Genomic DNA, 25915 nt, shown 5'->3' on the forward strand with positions numbered 1-25915 from the left:
AGTCTCTCAAGAACAATCCCACTGTGTGAGGCCAGAGGAGAAACTAATATGATTCCTAGGCCGTGAGATGCTTCTTTACCTTAAATTCCACACTGGCATTCAGGAGTATTTATTTCACTTTCTGAAATCTCCACAAATTCTATGCGTGTCCAGGGGCTAGTGAGGAGCTAGTGAAGCAATATTACTGTGTCTAAATTTCCCAGCAATAACAATGACATAATAGCTCCTCCCTTTTTGCGTTCTGTCTGAATTTCTGAGGGGTTCTGTAATCTCTTTTGGAAAACATTAGCCTTAATTATGGGTACTTACATAGTTTATAGCATACTAGGTTCCATTTAGCAGATGTTTTCAGTTGCTGCTATTAGACAAAAGGTATTATGGCATTAACATAAAGTATGAGGTCTCAAAAAAATTCTAGTCTTTCAAAAAAGCAGGCAATATCTCTACTATTTTTTCCTAAAAAATAAGTTCACACAGAGGAAAACACAATTAGTTTGTTTCAGCCAAGCTGTCATCTTTTCCTGATAGTAATCACACTGGCTGATAATTGAATAAGTAAGCAGCACATAACATCATTGAAATTAATTCGTGTTATTCACTGGATTTTAAAAAAGACAAAAATCGGACACACAATTTGTGTGTTTGTGAAATTTCAATCACAATTGGTAAATAAGTATCCTTTAACTGGGCTTATCCTCTGACTGAATGTTAATCAGTATCTTCTACAATTGTAAAAGAAAAGTAATGTGAAAATGCCGTGAACTAAGAAACTCACCACTAGGAAATTATTAGAAGCAAAGTAAACAGCACAGCTTCATAGAAATGTCTGCATTCTTTTCCATTCATTTTGATCTCCTGTGCTTGCTCATCTTTTGCATGTCTCCTGCAGACCCATGTAGGGCAATCAAAAACAGGTAAGAAATTTAGAAAAAACTACATCTACCACACCACATCACAGATGGTTAGGAGGAATGGATAAATTATTTTTTTCCAAAAGTCTCCAAAAACATCCAGGTACTACTGAGATTTTGTTGTACAATATGCTGCTGCTAGGTCAGAATATGACTATTGAAGAAAATTTATAAAAGATACAAATATTGTTGGAAAACATCTAAATATAGCTTATAAGTCTTTAAAAACTCTCAAGTCTTAGATTATTAAATGGATGCATTAAGCTATTCCACTTTGGTTAGTGCATGAACAAATTGCTTTTCTCTGTTTCTGCCAAATTACATAGTTAAAATGTTCTTTTATGCTACATTCACCCTTTCAAAAAATACAGTTTGAATATGTAAGAGTTAACAATATCATATGGAAAAAGTCCATTTCAGAGTGAGAGATGTACCTTTATGAAGGTTGTAGGTTAACTCTGAGATTTAAAAAATACTTTAGTAGGTCAGTTCAGCATTGATTTTCTGTTAAAGCTGAAAGAAAAGCTTATCACGAATACACCTTTATTTAATTTTTATGCTAAAACTTGAAAAAAATACAGTGAAGATACGAAACTTGGCCTGCTTTTGGGCGATGATTTCATTGGCAACTTTGTATGAGGATTATTCCCACTCTTTCATAAAGGCTGGAGTTTTTCAATATAATATTTTTCAAGACATGATGAATCCTTTTGGGTCTAACACTCCTGAATGATGAGAGAAACAAGGCAAGCATCTGCCCTCACAATTCTTATTTATTAGCGGGAATACCTTATTCCCCCAGTCAGAAACACAGCATATGTATGTGTGTTGGAGGAAGAGTTCTGTGCAAGTTGGAGCTAAGAAGATGGGGAAGGGAAAGAAGAAAGTTGAGGAGTTATCAACAAAGAGCTCTGTATAAGATGCCTCAGAGCCCAGTTGTGGGATAAGGCACACTGGATTAGGAGAAGAACTTGTTATTTTAAAAATAAAACGTATATCAAGTTATTGTATTTATGTGATTTTTGTCTTCGTTTCAAGTGGAGTTGAAACATCTATGTCATGTCTAAAAGTTATTGTGATATAATTCACTATAGGATACTTCTGTTTACCAGCTTAGGGATGAAGAGAACCTTGTAGAGGTTTTACTCAGCTACATGACTTCAGAGGTGCTGGGAAATGCGAAAATAGCACCAGGAGGTAGAAGGTGATCTTCATAGGCTGAACCTACCCCATGTGCTCTTGTGAATGTGATATCTACATCTGTTCTGTAACTGATGGAGAGCTACCCTGATTAGTCAAAAATATTTTGAGACTATAAAACAGTCAGGTTGTCACTATAGGCATTAGTTTTATACACACTCAGCTTATGCCATCATTTCTGCCTCTAGGAGCCTGCAGTTTAAAATCAATCCATTGCTTTCACTTCCTTACTAGGCAGGAGGAAGGAACTGGGGGTGAGAGAGAATCTAGGGAAAACCTAGCGAAGAGCTATGATGTCCCTGCTTTGAATTCCCCATGGGCATAAACCCAGCTGAAATGTTTGTTATGGTACTTGCTGTTATCAGTTGCATTCCCTGTAGCTGATCGGAACAGAAAGCATAACTCACTTTATAGTATTCAAATTTCTCTTGAGCTTAGAGAAAACAATCTACAGAGTTGGACAACCTAAGGATATATGATCCAGGCAGCTTTACTGACTTTTCTACTCTCTTCTATTATCCCATATTCAAAACCGCTTTACTTGTGCATTGTACTCAGAAAACCCTATGTTACCGACATTTGTTATGTGGGTTAGGTGTTACCTGACAGTACCTGAGCATATGATAGATGTATGGTGATAAAATAGATATGTATTGAGGATGTACACTACTGATACACTCACTCTCCAGGTATCTATGAGACTTTTTTTCCAGGGGAATATTGTGACTCTTTTCTCATGTTCTACTTCGGAAAAAATTATTTTTCCTTTCTTTCTTTTTTTTTTTTTTTCTGAAGGTGAAAAGCCCCACTCATCTCCTGACCTCATGTAACTGAAAATCTCTCTTAGATTCATAAGATTTTACAGATGCCTATATATTATTTTGCATAATTTAAACAACTCATGAATATTTCAGGTCTTATTTCAAACTGTGCAATTTTAAGATATGTGGTCATAGGGAGGATAAAGTAGTTTTCTAGTAGTTTTCATCCAGCTATAAATGAATTAATTGAAAATAATGCAAATTTACGTGCTGAGCGTGTGTGATGATTTTTAACAAGAAACTAGTAGATAATTTGACTAACAGTCTGAGCAGGATACACTGTGGAAAGTGAACTCATAAATTTTGAGAAGGCCAACTGAAGGTCTGCATTACACTTAGCAAAAGCAACTTTTCAAAAGTAAGGTGATCCAACAAGATTGATGGCTAGTAGTGGTCTTCTGTGCTTTCTAGGATTAAAGGATTTTTGCCAGTATCTTTCCTAATAGCTCAGTGCCCACACCATATTTAAAGTATGATAGCATCCGAGAACTGGGACAGAATGATTTATCTCAAAGCAATTTAAGACATTTGTTTTGTGCTCATTTAAATATCAGCAAACAAATCCCCCTTCATTTAAATAATGGATTTTAATTTTGATTTCTGTTTATACTTCAATTACTTTCTAAAGAGTCATTTACTTTGGTTCACATAACGACTACTTGTTTTTTTCCAAATGAAAGAAACTTTAAATGTTACTTCATATTTCTAACAAAAAAAATAAAAAAGAAGCCATAACATGCCATATTTCTTAAGAAATTTTGCAAGTTCTACCCTCAGATTCTTAACTATTTGTGTTTTTATCCTCAAACATTGTGGATTATCCCTTCTTTGCTTTCTAGTTTGTTTTATATATTGCTTATAACTTTTGTCAATCTCCATTCCAAAGAAAAGGGAATGGAGGAAACACGCTTAAAGAGTATTTGTATCTTGTCTTATATGAGCTAAATATGAGAAGATAAACTAATTCAGATACAGAAGGAAAAAGAAGCATTCTCAAAGTAACAGTTTATTCTTTTTGCTCACTATCTCCTGGATTTTCTGGAAGACATAGAAGCACTTCTGGAAAAATAGGCTAGTCATTTGGTTAGTACAAATGCTTCACTTACTGAAACTAATTGGGTAAACTGATAATTACCATCCCTTCAGCTGACCACAAGCTTGTGTCTATGGAACAAGACTTTGCTATGTGTTCTGAAGAATTATACAGGTGCCTGCCTTCATGCTATAAATAACCTTGAAAATATGGTACATTCCCCTAGATAAATATCAGCATTTGTTCCATTGTAATGTCTGAAAATCATATGCATGCTTACTCAAGGCAGTGATATTGTGACTTTTAAAAAGCTCAAGCTGACTTGAAAAATGAAAGATATATTCCCTTAGGTTATACGTGCTTGTAAAAGCAGTACTCTTTAGAAAGTTATAGCATGAGGAGGCCTAATTAATGTAATGTTTGCACTTCTAAATTACTTACCATCATATTTTAAGTTTAGAATTTAACATTGCCTGTCAAAATTTGAAATATGAGCTGAAAAAAATCTCTACATAGAAGAAACTACTACGTAAAATACTAAAAATCCATTAAAAAGCAAATATTTATCTATGCTGATAAACAGCAGGGGAAAAAGGCTAGAGAAGCTGTAAACTTGAAAACACTAATCCTAAATCTGACAAGCTGCATCTGCATTCTCCTTCGCTGGAGAATGAAGGATATATCGGAGGCATCAGTACACTGTGCCCTTGGCATTCACAGCTGATGGTGCTTGGAGACATCAGAGCTTTTGCTCACAGTCAGTGCTGCTATTCCTAAATTTGTTGTGCTTCTCTAATTCATATCAGGGACATGTACCTAATTTTTAACCTGAAAGGACTATAACCATTTCTTAATTACAACTTATTCGTAAGGTACATACTACCTGGAGAGGACTGGGGCTAATGAAGAGTCATTATGCTGGTGGCATCATACTTCTCACAACAAGATTTTCTGCAGGCCTTCAAGTGTATATAAACTGTGTAAAGAAGCTTTAATATAAAAAGGGTCCTACGTGGCCACTCTGATGCAAAAGCACCACTGGCTGCCTGTGCAGGTCTAGGAGAAAGACCTGTAACATCAGTCAGGATCTGAAACCAAAAGGGTGAAAACCCAGTGGGGGGAAAAAAGCAGAGACAGCAACTTGCAGGCTCAATACCCAAATGTAAAACAACTAATAGTACTAAATCTGGTGTAATCAGCTTGCAAGAAAGACTTTCTGAGATGGCACACAGCAGGAGTACTGTAGAGTGGCAAAATAAGAAGAAAGTTTTACCTTTTGTGACTGGAATGGTGCTGGATCTGTTCTTGTAGAAGTGAGGAGGAGTCCAGTTCAGGAGGTATTCTTCTGGAAAAGAGATTTGTGGCTAAAATCAGTGAGCTCAGCTAAAAATACGGGTGTTCCTGGTTTTAGGGAATGAAAGTAAAATTCTTCAGTATACTCGTTTTAGCCATAGTCTCCGCTATACTGCTGATTCACTAGGCACTAGGAGCATTGGTGAAAGAGCCTATTGTTCTATCCTGATCCTTAGAAAAAAGTGTTTGCATTGATGACAACTCTGGGTTTGGTTTGAGAGTTGCTCTAATCTTTGAAAGTAGCAAGAATATGCGGGTGTGTGTTCAGACCTGAGACAGGTATAACACAACCTCAGTTTGTTCCAGTTTTGCTCCAATTTTATTTCAATGTGGAAGTAAGAACCCAATGCTATCAGTTAAGCTTTCAAAAAAAAAAAAACAAACCCAAAAAGAATGACTACATGGACAGAGGCAGCTGGTTACATGGCTTCTTTAGGTCCCACATGGAAATGACCTGAGATTTATTAATAGCATGAGTCATGGAGAATGCAATCATAAGACTTCAGTATAAAGCTAAGTCTTAATGTCTTCAAACATTTAGTCAGGGAAATTTTGGAAGCCCAGAGGCATCTTGGAACTGATCTATGGGAATTCATATGAATTTTCCTCACTGTTTTCACATCAGTTGCATTCTACCATATGTCTCTGCACATAGCATGTATGACATTTATTTTGGCTTTAAGACCTGAAGGTGCCAGGCTGTATGTGAATGGCCATATTTTTGGTGACTCTTAAATTTCATTCTAGCTTTTCCATCGTGTGGACCTTACATGGCATTTGGGTGAATATCTGCCAAACCCAAACTTTCTTAGCTGTTTTCACAAAGACAACAAAGTAAATTAGTTTGCAATGTTGCACTTGGATGCAGGACAAAAAGATATCTTCCTTTGACAGCAGGCAAGCAGTAAGCAGTACTGGTGGGAGAGCAAAGAAAAGCAGATCTATATCGCCTTCAACCTAGTGTTGCTGAGGCAAATGGTGTGGCACACAGTTATTAATAATTTTGGCTATTAATTTATTTATTTTATGAAAGAGAGTCTAGGATTGTGAGGCAGATCCAGTCCTTGCTTAGAATGCCCTAGAACTTTAAGTTTACCATTCAAAACTGATGAAAAATACTTTCTTGAAAAAGAGACTATGGGCAAATATTTTTTGTTTTCCTCCGCTTATGCCTTCCCACAAAGTGGATGTGGCACATTTGCTAGACCAGTTACCTACTTGATACAGGCATTTATGTCAGTGGAAGCTGCCGAAAGCAGTCAGTTTTGAAAATGAGACTAATTTATTTTTAATTGATTGATGTTGATCTGAAGATGTTCATTTTCCAGTTTACAAGTATTCATTTTTATGGCAGACTGCATTATCTCCCAAAATACTGCTTCTACTTAGCAAGACTAATCATAATTCCTTAAATAATATATACAAACATACATTTTGTATACAGAATTAATTTGTATACAGAATTTGTAACAGAATTAATTGACCTTTTGCAATGGAGTTGTGGGTTAAACTTACAATGTCTATTTAATCTCTTACAGTTTATCTTGCATCTTGTATAAGCATATCAGAAGCCTTTATTATCAGTTAATTATTGTCACCTAAGTGAGTTGCTTTTGGTTTAACATCTTGTATGTTAAATCAATGAATAAAGCAATCCTAGAGTGCAGACCTGTAATATTATCCAAGAGTTTACTCCTTTTTCAATAATGTTATTTCACACAGCTTCATAATATAAAGGTACTCGGGGATTTATCTGTACTTTGTGGTATTACCAAGTATTTTATCTATACTAGTTTTTAACATCCTCACGAAGTACTTTTCAATCTTTCCAAAAACACTTCTCTCTAAATGAATTTTCTGGTTAGTAGACTCACTTTACCCCATCTGAAAGGAAATTTGAATTTCTCTGGATGAGCGCTGTGGTGCGGTCTTAAGAACCACGACTACCGTTAATTCTTCTTTAAGAGCCACAATGCAGAAATCAGCTTAATATAATTTCATATTGCTGCAGCTGTCATTAGTTTGCACACACAGAACCTCTTCCATTCCTTCATATGTTCTGGGTTTGGCTGCCAAGAAATGAAGGGAAACCAGGAAATCCATCACATATACAAATTAAAGCAACCTCATAATGACAATCATCATACAGCAGTCACCACTCACATATCCATAGAAAAAGTGGTTCAGTGTGCAATCTCATAATATGTTACATTTCACAAAATATGTTCAAAATTACATGAAAGGTGGAGGCTTCTGTAGCACACACTAGACCTCTTCCAGTAATCAATTTTCCTGTATCCTAAGGCGAGAAACTAAGGGTGATTGCTCAGCTGCTGTACGTTTTACTGCATTATTATTTATAAATGATTTAGAGTTATATTACACAAATAGTTTCCTTTCCTATGAAGAAATATGAAATAAATCTATAGTCGAAATATTTTGTTCTTCTCTGAATGCTGATACTATTCCTTTTTCTATCTATTGTTCTGTTTACAGTATTTCTTTTGGAAGTTTTTTTTGCTGCTTTCCTCATCTGTTCAAATAAATCTGTCTTTCCCAGGTTAACCTTTTGGTCAAATTCTCAACAACTCTGGAGATGGAAATACTTTCATTGGTTTCAGTAAAGCTATGGCAATTGACACACATTAGGATTTTAACCTGCAGAAGAAAAAGAGGGTATTTCAAACTACATCCTGTTTGACCTCAGGATCCAGTAAATTCCAATAAAAGTATTGCTGTAAGAGAGGGAAATGGATTATAATTTTGCTTTATAACAAAAGTCTGAAAATGCTGCCTTACTTTACTGTTTTGAGAACTGCCTTTGCTATTTTTAGTCTTCTATTACAAGTATGTTACAGAACTCTATTAGTATATTATATTATTTAAAGTCCAGAGCTGAGTATTTTGCTAAGACATAGATATTATTTGTCCAGCAGTTTCTCCTGTAATAACTATTTTATGGTCTCAGGATTTCCAAATTCTATGCATCAGTTTGAGAGTTTTGTATTTTCTACTGTTTAAGTTTCTATATTTTGCAGTTGTTTAGATGTTATCCTACTCCTAAACACACAAAAATTTTATCCCTAATTTTATTCTAGTTCCACAATGGTTATTTGTTGCCATGGCACAAATAATATTTACAGGGAATGCCTAACAGCATATACAGACCAGGACACATTTTCCTAAATAATCCCCAGTGCTGACTAGTTCTGTTGGCTCTCGTATTGTGTTTCATTTATGTCCTTTACATTTCGAATCTCTTGTGATTCAACCACTTACTAATCCAAGAGTGTACATTCTGACAGGCTTTTTTACTAATTATTTCATATTGTACTCTGAAGGGTGTTGTTTGGGGATAAGTGGTCAAATCTTGTCCCCTACAAATGAGCTTTTTGCTGTTTACTTCCTCTTTGCTTTATTGACTATGCCTTTAACTCATTAATTTTGCCCCTACCAAAACTTGGGGCGTCTCTATTAATTACAGTTTGTCAAGCAAAGCTAGCATTAATGTCATATAGGCTTTCATCAGGACAACACTAAGTTGATCTTTCATAATTTAATAAGGGATTAGTATCTTGCAAACACTGACATTACTGGAAGGATGTTAAAACAAAAGAAGTATGTATCATCTTTCTTTTCTGACTGGATTTTGCCAGTTGGCAAAAAATGCTCGAGTGATCCTGAATTGATAGGCAAGGGGTAAGTCCAACCTATGGAGCAAGCAGTATGTTTGATGTTCTGATCTTTCAATCATGTAAATATGGACTTGGCCCCATGATTTCAAGTAGGGTTGTTACTGGAAGAGGCCTGTGGCCATGGATTGTACGTTATTCTGCAACTGGCTGACTGAATGCAGACAGATTAAAAGGAAAGCCCTTATAATTTATAATATTCATACTTATATTCAACTAGTACTGCAGCCCTTCTGTTGGGTTTTGCTGCTACATGATTGTAACATTCTTTGGAAAGGTCTAAAATCATCCTTTGCATCAAGGAAAACTTCTTTTGGACCTATAGCCAAATATAGGACATACCTTCACAAGGCAAGGATATAACCCCAGGTATTAAGCACGTTTTGCGAAAAAAAAAGGTCAAAGGAAATATTTAACTTCTCACACTGCAAATCTGGATGTTTAAGGTATTGAGTGGAATAGCAATGACTGTGACCTTTTGGCAAATTTTTCAAACAGGCATTCTAAACTTTACTTTGTGGCATAAATGCCAGTTAGCTAGAGCATATAGGAGAAGGAAGTCCTACTGGGTGACTGTCAAAAGAAAATGAACAAGTATTTAAGCAAACCAAGACCACATAAATGCATAAGTGATTACACTGAAAGAGTTTCCTGCTATGCTGATTACTGAGAATAGTCTTTTGAATGTCAACACTACCCACATATAAGCCGAATAAGCTAAGCAGAATAGAACACTACAGGAGAGCTGCTGCTATGCAATAAAAAAAAAGGAAAGCTGTAGTTCCTCGGAATAAGCGGGAGAAGGGGAGGTTATCATATAGGAATATTATTTAAAGAATGTCCAGTTTTAAAAAGGCAGAACATTTTCAAGAACAACTTTCAAGAAGAGCGAAGCAGATAAGGACTGCTAGGAAGATGCCAACAAATGTCATCAAGAGATTGCATTGTATAGTTGTAGTGGGTTGACCCCAGCTGGCAGCTAAGTTGCCACCCAATTGTTTGCTCACTCTCCACCCCAGCCATACAGGAGAGAGAGAACTGGAAGGGTAACAGTCAGAAAAACTCATGGACTGAGATAAAGACAGTTTAATAAGTAAAGAGGGGAAAAATCCTAAGTAATGCAAAACCAATCCCTCCCCACATATCCCACAAGCAGAACAATGCCCAGTCACAGTCCCCAAGCATTTGAAAACCTCCTCCACAGCTTTTGAATGCTGAGTAGGATGTCATATGGTATGGAGTATCTCTGCTCAGTTTGGGTCAGCTGTCCTGGCCAAGTTGCTTCTCAGCTTCTCGTGCACCTCGAGCCTACTTGCTGGGGATGGCGGGGGCCAGCAGAGTCAGAAAAGAGAAAAGCCTTGCAAGAACAGTTCTGCAACAGCTAAAACACTGGTGAGTTACCAGTACTGCTTTAGTCACAGATCTGAGACATAGCACCCTCCCAGGTGCTATGAAGAATATTAACTCCATCCTGACCAGACCTAGTACAACAATCTAGCAAAATGTTAGGTAAGAGAAGACTGCTGTCTACTTACATAGTATCTCAAGCTTATGCACACATAAACAGCTGGTGATTGATGAGTTGTAAGTTGAGGATCTAAATGCTCTAAATAAAAATAAATACACAGTTCAAAATAAAAATAGTGGACTTTCGTAGATAAATTTAATTGCACAGGATCTAAATTTTCTAAGTTATAAATATCACACCTCAATGATTCGATGAGAAACTTAGATGCAAGTTTTAATAAAGAAACTTAGGTATACGGTATGTAGGCAAGGACAAGAAATTTTAGCTTTCCGTACTTTCCTTCGCACGTAATTAAAATATTATAAAGAGCAATTTTATTTTGACTAACTCAGATTATAGTGTTTGTGAGAGCCAACACAGCAAAATCAGCAACTCTTCCTTCCCTGTTAATGAAAAGCTTTGTCAAGTTTGCTTCTTTAATGAAAAAATAGCACTCTGGAGGCTTAGATTTTATTCAATGGTAACAGCTTCTAAAGTGCTTCCTTTAAAGTTCATTATAAGCAAACAACATTCCTTTTCCAAACAGACTATTGTGCATATTGTTACGCTCAATTGCATTGTGGAATAGCATATACTCACTTACAAAGTCTTTAATCCTTAGCCTAGGTTATCAGGACACAAGCTACAGATAAAAACATGTTATGAGTTGAAATATGACCTACTCCCTTGTCCAAAGTTCAAGCTTTGATAAGAAAGGGGTAACTATCAGAGATATAATAAAAATAGAAAGGAATTGGTTAATGATTAAAACAGAGTAAGAAATGAAAATAATAAATAAATTAAAAACTGACCATTAAATTTAAAAATCACAACAATGTGTGTCCAAGGCAGGAGAACAATTTGTCAAAGCATGTAAGTGGTCTAACATTTTCTTAGGTTGTTGAATTATGGTTTGAATGTAATAATTAAGAAATTCAAGAAGGAAATGGCCATGAATTGTTGAAAGGAATGTGTTAGGTGATCTACTGGAGGTTAAGAACCTCTTTCTCTGTAAGCAAATGGAATACCCTTTAAAGCATGCATGTAGTATATATATTTTTTATATATATATTTATTTTTATATTTTTATGTATTTTACAATCAGTACAAGTCCTTTCTTACTTCTAAATACTAAGCACTTATTTCAAATTAGCAATGATTATTTCATTACAGTAAAATAGTTACCTACCATATTTAAGAAAACCAAAGATCAAGACAACTATATTAATCATGAAGAACACAGTGTTCCATTGTCATCACAGTGAATTATTATTCAAAAAAAGAAACAAATGACAAACTAATGATAATCCTCGCCCATTATTCATGACATACTGTAATGACTGTTCCTGACCTTGAACACTTTGTTATACAGCATATATTTGACAATGTATTTCAACTCAGATCAGCTTTTTAAGGCCCCACAATACCAATTAAGAAACAAAAAGCTCGTAACTGCTTATGGACCCAACGTAGGTCTTTCGTATTTTCATTTGCAGCCACCTCATATCGTTTGATAAAAACTGGGTTGTAAAATTACCAGAATGTTTATCTATTGTAAAATGTTTCTAATACATTATAAATAATTTTGTTAAAACATCCTTTTAAAAATTAAAACATAGGATTAAACCATGTTTTCTTCAACTGAAGCCAACTCAGATTTTAAATTTCCTAAAATGTTTCTCCATGAAACTACGCTGTTTCGGCTTTAACTTTGAGTTTTGGAAACAAAATAATCCCAATGTATTTAAGACATTTTCTATTTATGAGAGTAACAAGAAGGCCCCTGTTAAACAGGTAAGTATAAGTTCTGGATTTGCCAGGAGATGTTTTCATAGCAATTAGGTGGCTTTCAGCAAATTAGCTGCAAACCCATCAATGCATGGATTAATTTCCCATTTTGATATTTTTAACACTGTCCAGTGCTAGCTGTTTTCATTATGTTCTCTGGCCCACATTTAAATATTCACTTGCAAGTTAGTATGTAAATAAACCACTGCTAAAGACACATAATCTGAATGAGTTAATATAAAAGTGTTGCAGATATGATAAGAAATAAAACCTTGGACCAAAAGTGCAGTTGTAGATAACCTAGCTTTGTGAAGAAACTTGTCAAAGGACTTGTGACTTTGGATCAGTGTTCTGTGCTGATGGTTGTTGCACAGCTCACACCTCCTCCTTATTTCCAGCTGCCAGAATTTTAAATACATCACTTACCAGTATTAGAAATACACGCACTGTGTAATGAAGTATATATTTATACTATAAGTAAACTTTATATTTAAGATCTACACACACACATAAGGTGGCCTTCAATGTATTTGATGAAGATTTTCTTATAAATGTCACAAGAATATTGTAGGTAATGTTATCATTACTCATAGAATTTGAGTGGTTATAGGTAGCTAGGGGAAAGATCTCCAGGATGGTAAACAAAACAAAAGTTCTTTAACATTGTCCCTGCATTAAATTGGAGTCTGCAGTGTGAACAGATAAATAAATAGGGAGCCCAAGATGAGTTCAGATTTTTGCTGTGTGTCTCAGCATCTGATTTTCTATCAGCTGTTTTGTAAAATGATTATATTTTTCTCCAAGCTACAGATCAGTTGGTCTTTTAATCTAAACACAACAAGTAGTCTTGTCTTGATTGTACGTCTTGTCAAACTGGTTATTTAAGTCAGTATGAAAGCAAAATTCTGTGAAATCAGATTGTGACAAGCTATCTTCTTGGTTGTATCTTTCAGAAAACACACCTGAAAAATATTTGTCTGCAATATCAGCTGTATCTTCTTCTGAAGAGCCAATTCCTTTGCCTTTTAAAGAATGAGACGGGACTAATCATCATCTTCTTATGGTAACTACAAAGTCAATGTTAATTAGACAGTAAATACAAATTATTTATTTTTACTATTACAGCCGCTACTAGCCTCCAATTTGCTTAAGAGGGTGGATCCTCTCCTTACCATGATATGCAGTCCACCATTGCTTCAGAGGCCACAGTCCTTTCCTTTATTCTTTTTGTGACTGGGCTCATTCTGGTCAAGAATGTATCTTGGCCCTAATCTCCATGAGAACTCTCAAGCTGTTGGAATGGTTGCATTTAAAGACCTCAATCAATTGCCATATGTCTTTCTAATGAAAAAAACCCAGCACATATGAACATGTTTAAATATATATGCTGAATTATGTGTATGAGATACCACCTTTTATGTTCACTCCAGTTTCCTATCTTGAAAACTGTCCCTACTTCTAGGGCCTGCATGTACTCTTTGTAAATGTTTAATAAATGCTTGTTTTAAACCAACTTCCCAAACCAATTGGTCTGTCTTTCCCTACATTTTTGTTTATTATTTATGGTGCAACAGTACTGAAAGGCATCAAATTTAGGATGCAAGTGGGGGCACATTATACTGCAATTCACATTCCAAAAATATTCCAAAGGTGAAGGTAACCTTTCTGCTCCTTAGTGGTTCACTCTGAGCAAAATCTTATTCATAGTAGGAGGAAGACTTCCTGTACCAAAAAAAAAAAAAGTTACATCTAAAATGATAAATACTATTTTTACAGGGCTTACAGTAGAAACTCCAGGGGGAAGGAGGAGAATTTCAGTGTAAGAAAATTTGAAATTTGTGGGGCTTTTGTAGGCTTTAAAGGAATTGTAGGTATTTTTCATTAAGTAGTTGAAACTTTCTCTTGCATTGTGTTCTATAAAACTGGCCTTTTTAAAAGACATACTGACTGTTTATACAGTGTGTGACTGCGAGATACAGTTTTTATATAGCTGTATGATTTTATGATTTGATAGCTTGTCCCACACCATTTACCATGTATATACATACAGGTAAATGATACAGATATAGTATCTAAATAATCTCTGGATTTTTTTTTTTTTCAGCAGAAACTATGTGTATACCTACTGTTCAAAGTAACGGTTACTGTTTTTCTTCTGTTCTAGTGCTTATGTACTAAAGACAGCAGCAGGTCACTGCAAGTGGGCAGAAGTTCTGAAGGATTTGGAGAGGATCAAGACATCCAGAGTAAACTCATCAAAAAGTCGATATTTCATATAATCATAGGAGCAGACATAGTTAAATATATAGCACTGTACTCAGCTAAGATGTGCGTGTGAAATGGAACAGGGAAAGGGATGGTATTGGTATAATGTTTCAAAGGAATAGAAAGCTAAAGGGAATTGGAGTTGACCAAATATTGCCAACGCTAGAAGGAAACATTATTTTCTTTCTCACTTTTCCTAAGAAAGGTGGCAGTGGGTTTGAGAGAGAGCTCCTTTGGAGCAAGTATTGTGGGACTCTATTCTGATGATTCCTTCTCACAGTGAAGCTCATCCTGCAGGTTACTAGGTGACTTTAAGGTCCCCTGACTTGCTGGCTGCCAGTAGCTGGATAGATTTGGCCTTTGAACTTGGAGATAATCCATGTCTTGCAGAGCTTTATCATCTCAAAATCTGTTAGTTAATGTTCCTAATTCTAACTGTTGTTTCCTTTTAGGACATTGATGTCATTTTATATACTGCAAACACAGATGAAGATGTAAGTAAAATTTGACCACAGCTGGTCTAATATGGTAGCTCCATTTCTTTGCTAGCAACTGCCTCTTAAGGTAACCTTGGTCTAATTTGAGAAAAGTTTCAGAAATCAAATCATTTGCCTTTGAAGAAGCAGTTCTGTTAGTTAAAGTACTTATGATAAATTACATAAGCAGGGATGAATTACTTTTATTGAATCACCTGCTATTAAAATTAATCAGTTATAAGGGATGATGCAAAATGATCTTATCAAAGCAAACACTGCTAAAATAATATTGATATTCATTTTTAGTTTGCGGGAGGGAAAAAGTGGCAAAGAAAATACTTCCAAAGATTATTATTTAACATCATGCCCTTTTTAATGGAATAAAATACTGGAGAAGTGAAATATGGAGAGTAACTTTTAGCACCTACCTGTGCATTTTGCAGCCTTTGCCATTCCCTAGCTTAGCAGCAAATACCTAGGTACTCTCAAAAGTTTATATTTCTAATAGTTGGAGATCATAATTTATCCTGCAAAGGATGAATTATGCAAATTTGTCAATATAATTCTTAATAATCATAGAAACCTATGTTGGATAGGATGGTCTTAAACTCAGATTCAATAAATTTATTCCTGAAGAGGCTTTTTTTTTAGCCTATAAAGCAGAGTCTGATGTGTCTGTATAGTTAGCCCTGTACATGATAGAAAAAAAGTTTGCAAAACATGCATGTCCACATCTGCATATTCCCTTACCTGAACTGAGCCAGAGAGATTAATTCATTGTAATGACTAATCTACTACCTGCTAAAGTCAGGAAGAGTTTCTTAAAGTGGGGCAATCTGCTATGAAAGTCAAACAACCTGGGACTTATTCTTGGCTTTATCATTGACTTGATGGAGAAATTACTACCTCTGCCCCTTTTTCTTAATTTGTGAAATACAGGTAATACTTTCTATTCTCCTCTGCCTATTCTGAATTCAGACCTCTGAAAGAAAAGTGCTAGAAAAATACTAATTTAATCCACTATCTCAAATTCCCGTCCTAATTAATTATTTTGCAATGCTTTTCATTGAAACACCATGTTTCACCTCATTGTAGCAAACTGGCTGCCTTTATGGTTTTAGCTCCCACAGTCAATATTTGCAGATATTTAGAAGTGTTTGAATAGTAAGGAGCCATATCCAGTAAATAAAAATCAGCCCCTTCATGATAAATCACATTTTACATTGATTCATTCCTTTCCAATGGTAAAACTATTACAACTTCATGTTTTTCAGAAGGAATGTCAAGAACCTGTAATGAGATGCTTTTTCTTAGAGATGAAAGTTATCGTTCAAGAATGTTATATCAAAAATTGTAGTAAAACACAAGATGTAGTGAACATATTGAAAAATGGAAACGCAAGGTTAGAAATAAACAAGGTAAGTAACACAAACAGTCTATGGAAGAAAGGGAAACTGAAAGCATTTCTTCAGTGGCAGAAATAGCTCTTTTGTTATTTAAAAGCTGGGATAGTTTAGATGTAAACAAACGGGATCCAGTAACCTGTACACAAGCCAGTGAAAAAGCTACATATACAATGGTGTAAAAGTAGAATTCAGTAGGTTTTTTTTTTAAAAAAAAACCCAAACACTTGCAGGATTCCTATCAGAGCAAATACTTTCAACTGTGCATGCATATGTACATATATCAGGTATTTGAATGTGTACTTATAAATAGTTTCTAACTTCAGTAGCTACTGTGAGGTCTGCTCAGACACACACAGCAAAGTATCCTAATTTTCAAAGGGACAACTGCTTGCTTCTCTCAATGAAGTGCTGATCGCACTCAGAAAACAACCAAGGAGCTGCACAGAACATAAGTACTATGGAAGCCTCCAGCAATGGTCTCTGTAGTCATTGACTCCATGGGAGTTATTCTCAAAATGAGGACAAATGAGTTAACTCTCTATTAGAAAGAATATCCTGCTTTAGAAATTAGAAAGTATCCTGCTTTACTGTTGCATTTTCTTTTTCAGAATTCTGCAACATCAGCAAAATGCAAAGAATGTGAAGAGTATGAAGAAAAAAATTTTACAGAATTCATACAGAGTTTTGTAAAGGTTATACAGAAGGAATGCAAACACTGACCAGAAGACAGAAGCTGCAAACCAACATTCTTCCATGAACACATCTCAGAGAAATTATGTATCACCAACAATAAACTTGAAAGACTTTTACTTACAATCCTACTTATATAGCACAACAAGTAAAAGAAGAATAATGAAATCCCTATAATTGACAAAGTATTCACAATTGAATGCTTACAAATGATAGTACTTATGAAATAGAAATGAAAGGAATTTAACAAGATTTAAAGCTGCTTCTTGACTCAAAATATCTCTCTTTTTTTTTTTTTTTGTAAGTCCTTCATAACTTACCAACTTTCAGCAAAATTCTCTCAGAAGATTTCATGATATCTGCAGTGGGAACCTCCTTGTGAACCTCAGTTCAGAACTAACTGAGCAGGTTTTCAGAGAAAAGCTCTCCTTTTATTATTATTAATGTAATTTTTTTCATATCTAGGTAAAGAATTTGGCTATCTGTGTTCCTAAAAGATCCTAGCTCTGTCACCTCTATTGTGAGTCATGTGTGAGAGTTTTCCTTGCTATGTTTTTTCTTATTAACATTTCTCCAATGAACTAGTGTAAAAACATAAACTGACATCTATTTATCTTAAAGGTCTATTGGCTGTCTCTTAATATATTTATTTCTGCTATGGTTTTCAGGTGAACCAAATTACTTGCTTTACCTAAGAATTCATATTATAAAATTAGAATATTTATTTAAAGATTCTTCCTTGCCTTTTTCCCTTTTGTACAATGGTAGTGTAAGGGTATCAAAAATTATCTTCAGACTTTTCAACAGAAAGGAATGCTTGTGCTCAGTTCTACTGTTCAATGACAGAACATGCTTCCTTAGTTCATTTGTTACCTCTGACACAGACACTACTTTAGTCATTATGGTAATTACTCCAGTTCCTTCAGCTATTACCAAAGATTTCAATCTGAAATTCAACCAAAGAAAAGTAGCATAAATTTCATTCTATGTATAAAGATGATCAAATATCTTGCACATTTAAAAGAAAAAATAAAAAAATCTATGTGGTAGAAATATTTCTAGTATTTATCTAATAGTTTGTAGCTTTGGTCTCCTTTTGGGAAAAGAGGCAGGAGTGACTTTTGGCCAGTTATTGGAAATCACGATAACTACATTTCTAAGACTCAATGCAAAGTCACCTGTCCTCTGGTAGTTCTGAAATGTTGCATGATCTTCTTTCAGCTCTTTCTACTGTAACTGCTTTTTTTTAATGATTCATAACTATGTCATACCGATTGCTATCCATAATAGGCAATTCTTTCCTCCAGGCACCTCCATTTCTCCATCCTTATTCAATAAAAGACTGAGTTATTCTGCTGTCCACTTACCAAGAAAGAAGTCTCAATCTCACTATGGCAACAGATACACTGCCTGGTACTCCCTTACCATTGGGTTACTCCCAAACATCTATCTTCAGTGCTCAGAGGAGCTCAGTCTTCAGTAAACTACATGAGAAAGAACATAAATGTGAGCACAGTCATCTTACAGGTGACTTATAAATTAACTGATTGGTACATTCGTAAGCACATTGATACCAGGATTAAACACTGACAGAGGTATCACAGAAGAAATCACAGAATCACTAGGTTGGAAAAGACCAAATCATCAAATTATTTGCCACTACCAAACATCAATGAAATAAGTGTTTATTTCATAGTGAAGTAAAATGTTCCTAAGTTTTAATTTTTTCCTTAAGACAATGGCATGTATTGAATATGATTTTATCTTACCTGATGTCACGTGCACAGGCAAGCTAACACCAGGCAACAGTTGTGGTCTTTAATCAGAGATAAAAGGATTTTCCTTATTTCTAGCTTTAAGGGAGGTTGAAACACAATCCAGCAGTATTCCTGATGGGAGAAACAAGCAGCTCCTTTGCTCTTTATCTTGGGCATTGTGAAAATCAGTTGTCCAATTAATTAATTATTTTCTGTGTTTTATTAAAACACATGCTAGCGGCAAGTATGTTAAATAGTACACATTTTCTTTCTGAAAGAATTTTGCTAAGTATGTAACCACTCAGCCTGCCACCCTGTTAACCACTTTCGGTTGAACTTTGTCCGTATCTCTTTTATATTGAATTTCACCCCTACCTATTCTAGATGGATATTCTAAAACCAAAAATCCATTTGGTAATCTAGTTTTCCAGTATTTCTCCTGGAATTTTCCTTTTCCTGAGAGCTAAGCTGTCAATATAAAGCTTTACTACATCTTGACAGTTATAAGAAATGATCTGTTCAGTATAAGGGATGGAGGCCATTGGTATTTTTTTAGTGAGGGAATTCATACATATTCTGAAGAAAAAGACTCAATATGACTATGACATACATGAATCTGATCTGACTTGTTAATACTGCAGGCAGAAGAGTAAAAACCAATTCAAGGCGCCTTCTTTTGAAGTAAACCTCTCTAGGAGAAGGAAGGTATTTTTTCTACAGAGGGTCGAGTCATTTAAGTGGCATTTACTATTTAATCTTTTTCAACTACTCTTGATAAACATTAAGAAAAGATTAATGTTGTGTTTTCTCCAATTAATTCCTCTCAGTCTGGGACTAAGGTGACTCACAGCAGAGTGTTTCTGTGTTCTGAAAGAAAAATAACTCTACCTTTTGACACCAGAAGAGAAGAATAATGCTCTTCCACGGAAGCTCTAGTTAAATAATTCTATGTTCCTGAATTTGCAATAACTTAAAATCTGTTTTCCTTTCTTGGTATTCAATATCTATACTTGTATCTATATTTTTACAGGAGAATGAAAGTAGCACTAGTGCAGATGATGTCTGACATCTTCCACCTTGTTATTTTATTGGACCCTGTTTTATTTGTTGCTCATCAATTCAACATTGCCTCCTGTGGCTCCAAGTATTTGAGCACCTGTTGATCAGGTACTGTGCAGATAATTTCACAGGAGGTGCTTGAAAATCCTCGTAATTTAAAGTTGATTCTGGATCAGCATCGTTATCTTTATTCAAGAAATATTAGCCACAATACCTCCTTCTTAAAATATAATACATAAGAGAATTCAACCAATAATTTCTGCAGTCCACATTTTCTTTTAAACAGTCTATCTACGCTTCACAGCTGCAGGTCTATAGCTGATGGCCCATTTTGCCCAGGCAGATACAGGTGAATCCTCATTTGACTTGAATGATGGTACAAGTGGTTTCCTCTTTTTCCCCATTCAAATCTCCTTTTAAGAAATTGATGTAAGTGTTCACTGATGCTAGTTATTTTGGAAATGAGAATGTTGTGAAAGCCAGCATCAACAACGGTAGCAGAAAAAAGGCAAATTCTGAACTGCAACTACCTCTCTGAGGGGATACCTTATTGCTCTCTACAATCACCTGAAAGGAGGTTGTAGAGAGGCGGGGGTTGGTCTCTTCTCCCAAGTGACAGATGACAGGACAAGAGGGAACATCCTTAAGCTGTGTCAGGGGAAGTTTAAATTGGACATTGGGAAAAAATTATTTTCAGAAAGGGTTATCAAGCACTGGTAGGCTGCCCAGTAAGGTGGCTGAGTCACCATCCCTGGAGATGTTTAAAAGGTGGGTAGATGAGGTGCCTGGGTACATGATTTAGTAGTGGACAGTTACAGTTGGAGTGAATGGTCTCAAAGGTCTTTTCCAGCCTAATGAATCCCTGATACCTCTCTTCTAGTACTTGCATGGCTACACTGGAGCAACAATATTAATCTCCTGTCACACCAGAATATCGGTGAATATATATATATCAGCATGATCTATTTTCTTAGCAAGATAAAGGACATTTGCAATTACACAGAAAATTACTCTCCAGTAGGTTCTGCCTCCAGGTAAAGTGACTAGGACAGAGGCATGAAGCAAATCAGCTCTCTTGTGACACATAGCACTGGATAATCACATTGGTACACATCCCAAATATGTTACAATTGTTAGTCTATTCATTTGTCTAGGCAGCTTGATCACAGATATTGTGATTCTGGTGTTCGCTAAACCCAGACTAAGAGCCCTGTCATCCATGTGAATCTCTCTCTGCTTCCCATCTTTTCCCAGTTTAATGTGGGCAACTCCACAACAGGATGAAGCTATTAATATTTAGTTGCATTTCTCATAAGAGGAACATATGGGAACAGTATCACAATAAAGTCATCTAAGATGAACCTAATTGTAGCTAGCAATAACTCCACTATTAAAAGATTTTCTTTTCTCACAATTATAATCAAAGGTGACTAAGCTGTCACACCTCTTCCTTGTAGTATTGGAAAGCCAGGAAAACTGAAACATCCACTACAAGAATGAAAGCAAAGAGAAGGACAGAAAAGAAAAGTGAGAGCCACTTCAAATAACAACAGTGAAAGCAAAATTAGTCCAACTGACTGTGAATCTACAGCTGAATTTGGCAAGGAGCTGGATGGAAGTAAGGGTACATCTGCAAATTCAAGGCTAAAGAACAAATTTCATTGAGTACTTCTTGCAATTGCAGTCAAACCATTAATGTCTTCCCCCGAACAGGACAAAAGGGGGCTTTTGGAAGACTTTGGAAATTCCCATCTAGAGTTCCCTGAGCCAAGGTCGTGATGAAGTGTCTTGGCACGATGATTAAGAATGTGAGAATGAACTAGCTGCTCCAAACAAGTGGATTAAGCCAAAAGAAGAGACACAAACTTCATTGCATCCTTAAGTCAACATTGGTGTTCTTGAGAATAGAAATAGAATAAATTCTTAAATAGAATAAATTTTTTATCCTAAGTGGCCTTCACTTGCAACTCATCCATATGATGGCACACCTTACTAGCAACAGAAACTGAGCATTGTACCAGAATTTCTGTTCAGCATCAGGAGACTGATCAACGTGACACTGAGTCATAATGTAGCGTGTAAAGAGCTGTACGTTCTCTAGAGTCAGAGCAGAAACAATTAAACTTTGCTACTATGGTCTCCATAGACTATTACTCACATGCACTTACAGAGGAGAAGAAAGCCATAAATTAGTAGGTTAAGTACGTTGAATAAGATCAAATCATCATGTCTAAGCTGTTTCCTTCCAATTATTTTCATTCAAACCCTGGAAATATTGGAGAAATTTCACCCACTAATCAAGAAGCTCACTTAGGCCAATAACCAACATCTTAAGTAAAGGCCCAAAGAAATAAAACCTTCCAAAACCTCACCCTCTTCTGAATGGTTTCTAGAGGTGGTATTTTCCTTGACCAATTCAAGCTGATCAGGAATCAATTGGTTTTGTAAGAATAGGGGAGAAAATGGGCAAATAAAGAATGAAACATCTGTTTAAATGACTGAGTTTTCTGTATCATGGCATAGGCAGATCACAACCTCTAAAAGCAAAAAGTGTTGTAGGTGGGGGAAAGGAATGAAGTTAGAACATGAACACAGGTCAAGTGGATTTCTGGGAAATTTCTTGAGGAATACCTAAGTCCATAGAAGCTTGTTTCAACTTTCACATACAAACGAATATCACCTTGGTTCTCTTTTTTCTGAATCCGAATCAGATTTCTTCAGAGATGAATGGTGACTAGTGGTTCAAAGCTTTGAAGTCTCCACCAGATGGTGAATGGAGAGGTGAGGAGTTGAGGCAAGAAGTCAGGAGTTATCTAAGGTGTGAAGCATAATCTTTAGAACATGTCTTTGTGGAAAAAGTAAATGAATGAACATAAACATCTCCATCCTCAGTTGATCTATTAGAGTCCATTTGTAAAAGTATGTGTCCAATACAGATGGATCATAATAGAATTCCTATCAACCGTGACTCTAATTCTGTGTCATCCAAAAGAGTTGAATCCTTTACCCTGCTCCTTCAAAATCTCATTTCCTCGGAGAACATAAATGGGTTTATAGTCTAATGGGATGTCTCCACAGTTCTTTCAAATTTCTAAAACAAAGTATTTATTTAAGATTTATCTCATCATATTCAAATTCCTTAGGCAAGAAAGAAATGACAGCATGGTTTCATTTCCAGACTCTAATTCCACAAAGTTCTGAACCACAGAAACTTTGCCCCTTTGTTTCTGTTCCTAGTGAGACTCCATACTCTGCTGGGCTTTCCACTTCAATATGTAGAGGTCAGAGTTCAACTGCATGTACAATTATGGATATTCGTTAGTCACTCAGATAAACCAACTTGCTATGTGGCTTCATATATCCTCCAGCAACCTCACTTGTCTTTCATAGGTCTCATGTCAACTGCTTTTACAGCATAAAAAGGATCACCTGCACTTTCTGTTGAGCAGGAGAGTATTTGTCAATGTTACAGGCTTTAACAAAGTTTGCAGCCAGCAAACTGTCCTGTTTTACATCACTTCTCCGTGTGCCATTAGCTCCATCAGCATAAAAAGAGGTTCAGTTCTGATTTCCTATTTTGTGATTACATCTTTATATAAAATATTGCTTTTTTTAAACCTGATGAAATAGCGCTGAGAATTAGCCAAATTTTGTTCAGTGCTAAAACCTTTTGTATATTTGTTAGTGGTTGTGCTTTTCAACGTAAATAAACATGTATAATATGTGACTCAGAAAATTATCTGAAGCTCAGGGGATGAACATGCAGCATGTATATATAATATATTATATATGTTTTAACAAGCATATATATAAGCATATATGCTTCATTTTATATTTTGATTATTCAGTTTCCCTAAGAATTTATAATTTCTGGTGTTTTGTTTGCTCTATAGAGATCGTTAATTTACAATAATCTTACCTGAGCTGATCTTTTTTTCTAGTAAAAAGAAATAATTTTTTTAAGAAGAATGTTATGTAATTTATATTTATGAACAAATATGCTCAGCCGTTTTATATACTGATACAATAATAATGTTACTTTTGAAGAAACAGTGGTCAAACTCTAGTATGAAACATGCTTTATATATCAGAACATACTAAATTATAAGAACTGTGGTTATGTTAAAGCATGATAACATGTAACCGTGTTGTTTATGATACATAATGTAACCATAATCTAATAATAAAATAATGTGCTTTAATATAATACAATCACAAGGCTTTATGTGTTCACTCCCATACTGTTTATTATCAGTAAAATTCCCAACTGCTTAGTCAATCAATATAATTTTTTTTTGTGGTTTGCACTGCACACTCGATCTCTGTTGGCAGCTACATGATATCAACACTAGCCATATAAATGATCCAGATGTCATAATTATTGTGGCAGAAGCAAGGTAAAACATTCCATCTACAACTTGTGATAGAGACACATTTTAATTTATACTGGCATTTCACAAAAATCAGGTATTGCTTTGTGGATCAAGGACTGACTACGAAAATTTAAACAAGCAAAATTAAAAGATGCTCTGGTTTGTTTTTCAAAACATTGCAAATTATTTGCACGAAGCATTCTAGAACATGCAGATTTGCCACTAGACACATACAGGCTCCAATACACCTATTTCTACCTAACATATCTGTCGTATTTACTTATGTATGCTTTGCATTCCAAGCACTTTAAGGTAGAGGCACTATTTTTGTTATATTCATTGCAGTCTTCAGGAATAATCAGATTTTATCTACTTCTAAGCTTAGAGTTTATCCACTTTCCTACATCAAACAGATGAGCTTATTCATGTATTACTCCTTATTTTACATGTGTGTATATGTACGTGTGTGTACAGGATCTACTACCATATGCCCTAATCAAGAGTTTTTCAGCTTGTGGTCCACAGAGCATCCAAGCAAAAACTAACCAGGAAAAACAAGCCTATCATCATCAGAAAATGCTAAATTGTCATCAGAATTAAAAAGCATGAAAACCTCCACAGTTCCAAGGACTACCTCCAGTAAAAATAAAAACATTTAAAGTACTCTGAGACTGGCCTCTAACACACTGTTTTCACAAGTTTGAACTGAGGAAAACGAAGACCTGCAACTCACTTTTTGTATGTCAAGTTGCTTTCTCAAAATCAGTTTTAAAATACAGTGACAGTATTGCTGAGGGAACCAGCATTAATCCTAAATACAGTTTCCCGGTTGTAAGAGGAACAGAAGCCATCAGCCTGTAGCTTTGTTTATTCAACGCCTTTCAGGAACCAGCTGTACTCGGCTTTTCAAAATGAAATATTGCATGTCAGTAATCATTACGCAACCTTAATGACTGTTGAACCACAGATGTCAGGTCTCATTAAAGTAGCAAAAAGTGAATTTAAGACAAATTTAAAATATACTAATGTCATTAGAAAGTTTCTAACATGGCACAAGCATGGTATTGTAGTAGTAGTGTGCTACTTGTACTCTAGGTAAAACTAAGAAAACATTCTATGTAAAAGTTGCCTTTCCTAGTCCTTCTAAGACTTCCTTCAATTAGCTTGAAATCTGTAGTCTTGTAGTAATACAAGACATATTACAAGCCTTAGCTTAGGATATTTTGAATCATCAGTTTCTCAACGAGACAAGGTTTTCTTCCACAGAAAAAATGCCTAATATTTCTTGTAATTGAAGGAGTCTACTCGTTTTGAATGGGCTACTGAGAAGTCACGCTTTCAGTCAATCTTAAAGCATTCAAGTCACTTAATATTTATCCAATTAGTAGTATATGGAAATCTCAGTCCTCCAAAAAGTCATGAATGCCTTTTTTTAGGATAAAATCCATATTTCGGTAAAACTGTGACTTAACAGAGTTCAATGGCAACACTCTATTATTTACTACATGGAAGAAACATACATAGAAACATCATGCTATATGTATTTATATCTAAAGGGTATACATGTTTATATAGGATTATACA

The 25915-nt window shown here is 35.3% G+C and overlaps 1 protein-coding gene across 10 annotated transcripts in view; it reads left to right on the forward strand.

Moving 5' to 3' along the window:
- Positions 1-24170, forward strand: part of IL15 (interleukin 15) — a 38850-nt gene extending 14680 nt beyond the window's left edge. For 3 of the 10 annotated variants that reach the window (XM_069855282.1, XM_069855281.1, XM_069855279.1), the window contains exons 3-7: positions 13259-13368; positions 14470-14551; positions 15023-15064; positions 16321-16464; positions 17061-24170. In XM_069855282.1, coding sequence (XP_069711383.1) covers positions 13259-13368; positions 14470-14551; positions 15023-15064; positions 16321-16464; positions 17061-17171 — 489 coding nt within the window. In that variant the 3' untranslated portion in view covers positions 17172-24170. The remainder of the gene's footprint in view (positions 1-13258; positions 13369-14469; positions 14552-15022; positions 15065-16320; positions 16465-17060) is intronic. The other 7 variants (XR_011337310.1, XR_011337308.1, XR_011337311.1 and 4 more) reach the window with 7 other exon arrangements.
- The last annotated feature ends 1745 nt before the right edge of the window (positions 24171-25915 follow it).

The sequence above is a fragment of the Phaenicophaeus curvirostris genome, chromosome 4 (assembly GCF_032191515.1).
Source record: "Phaenicophaeus curvirostris isolate KB17595 chromosome 4, BPBGC_Pcur_1.0, whole genome shotgun sequence".
Classification (NCBI taxonomy): domain Eukaryota; kingdom Metazoa; phylum Chordata; class Aves; order Cuculiformes; family Cuculidae; genus Phaenicophaeus; species Phaenicophaeus curvirostris.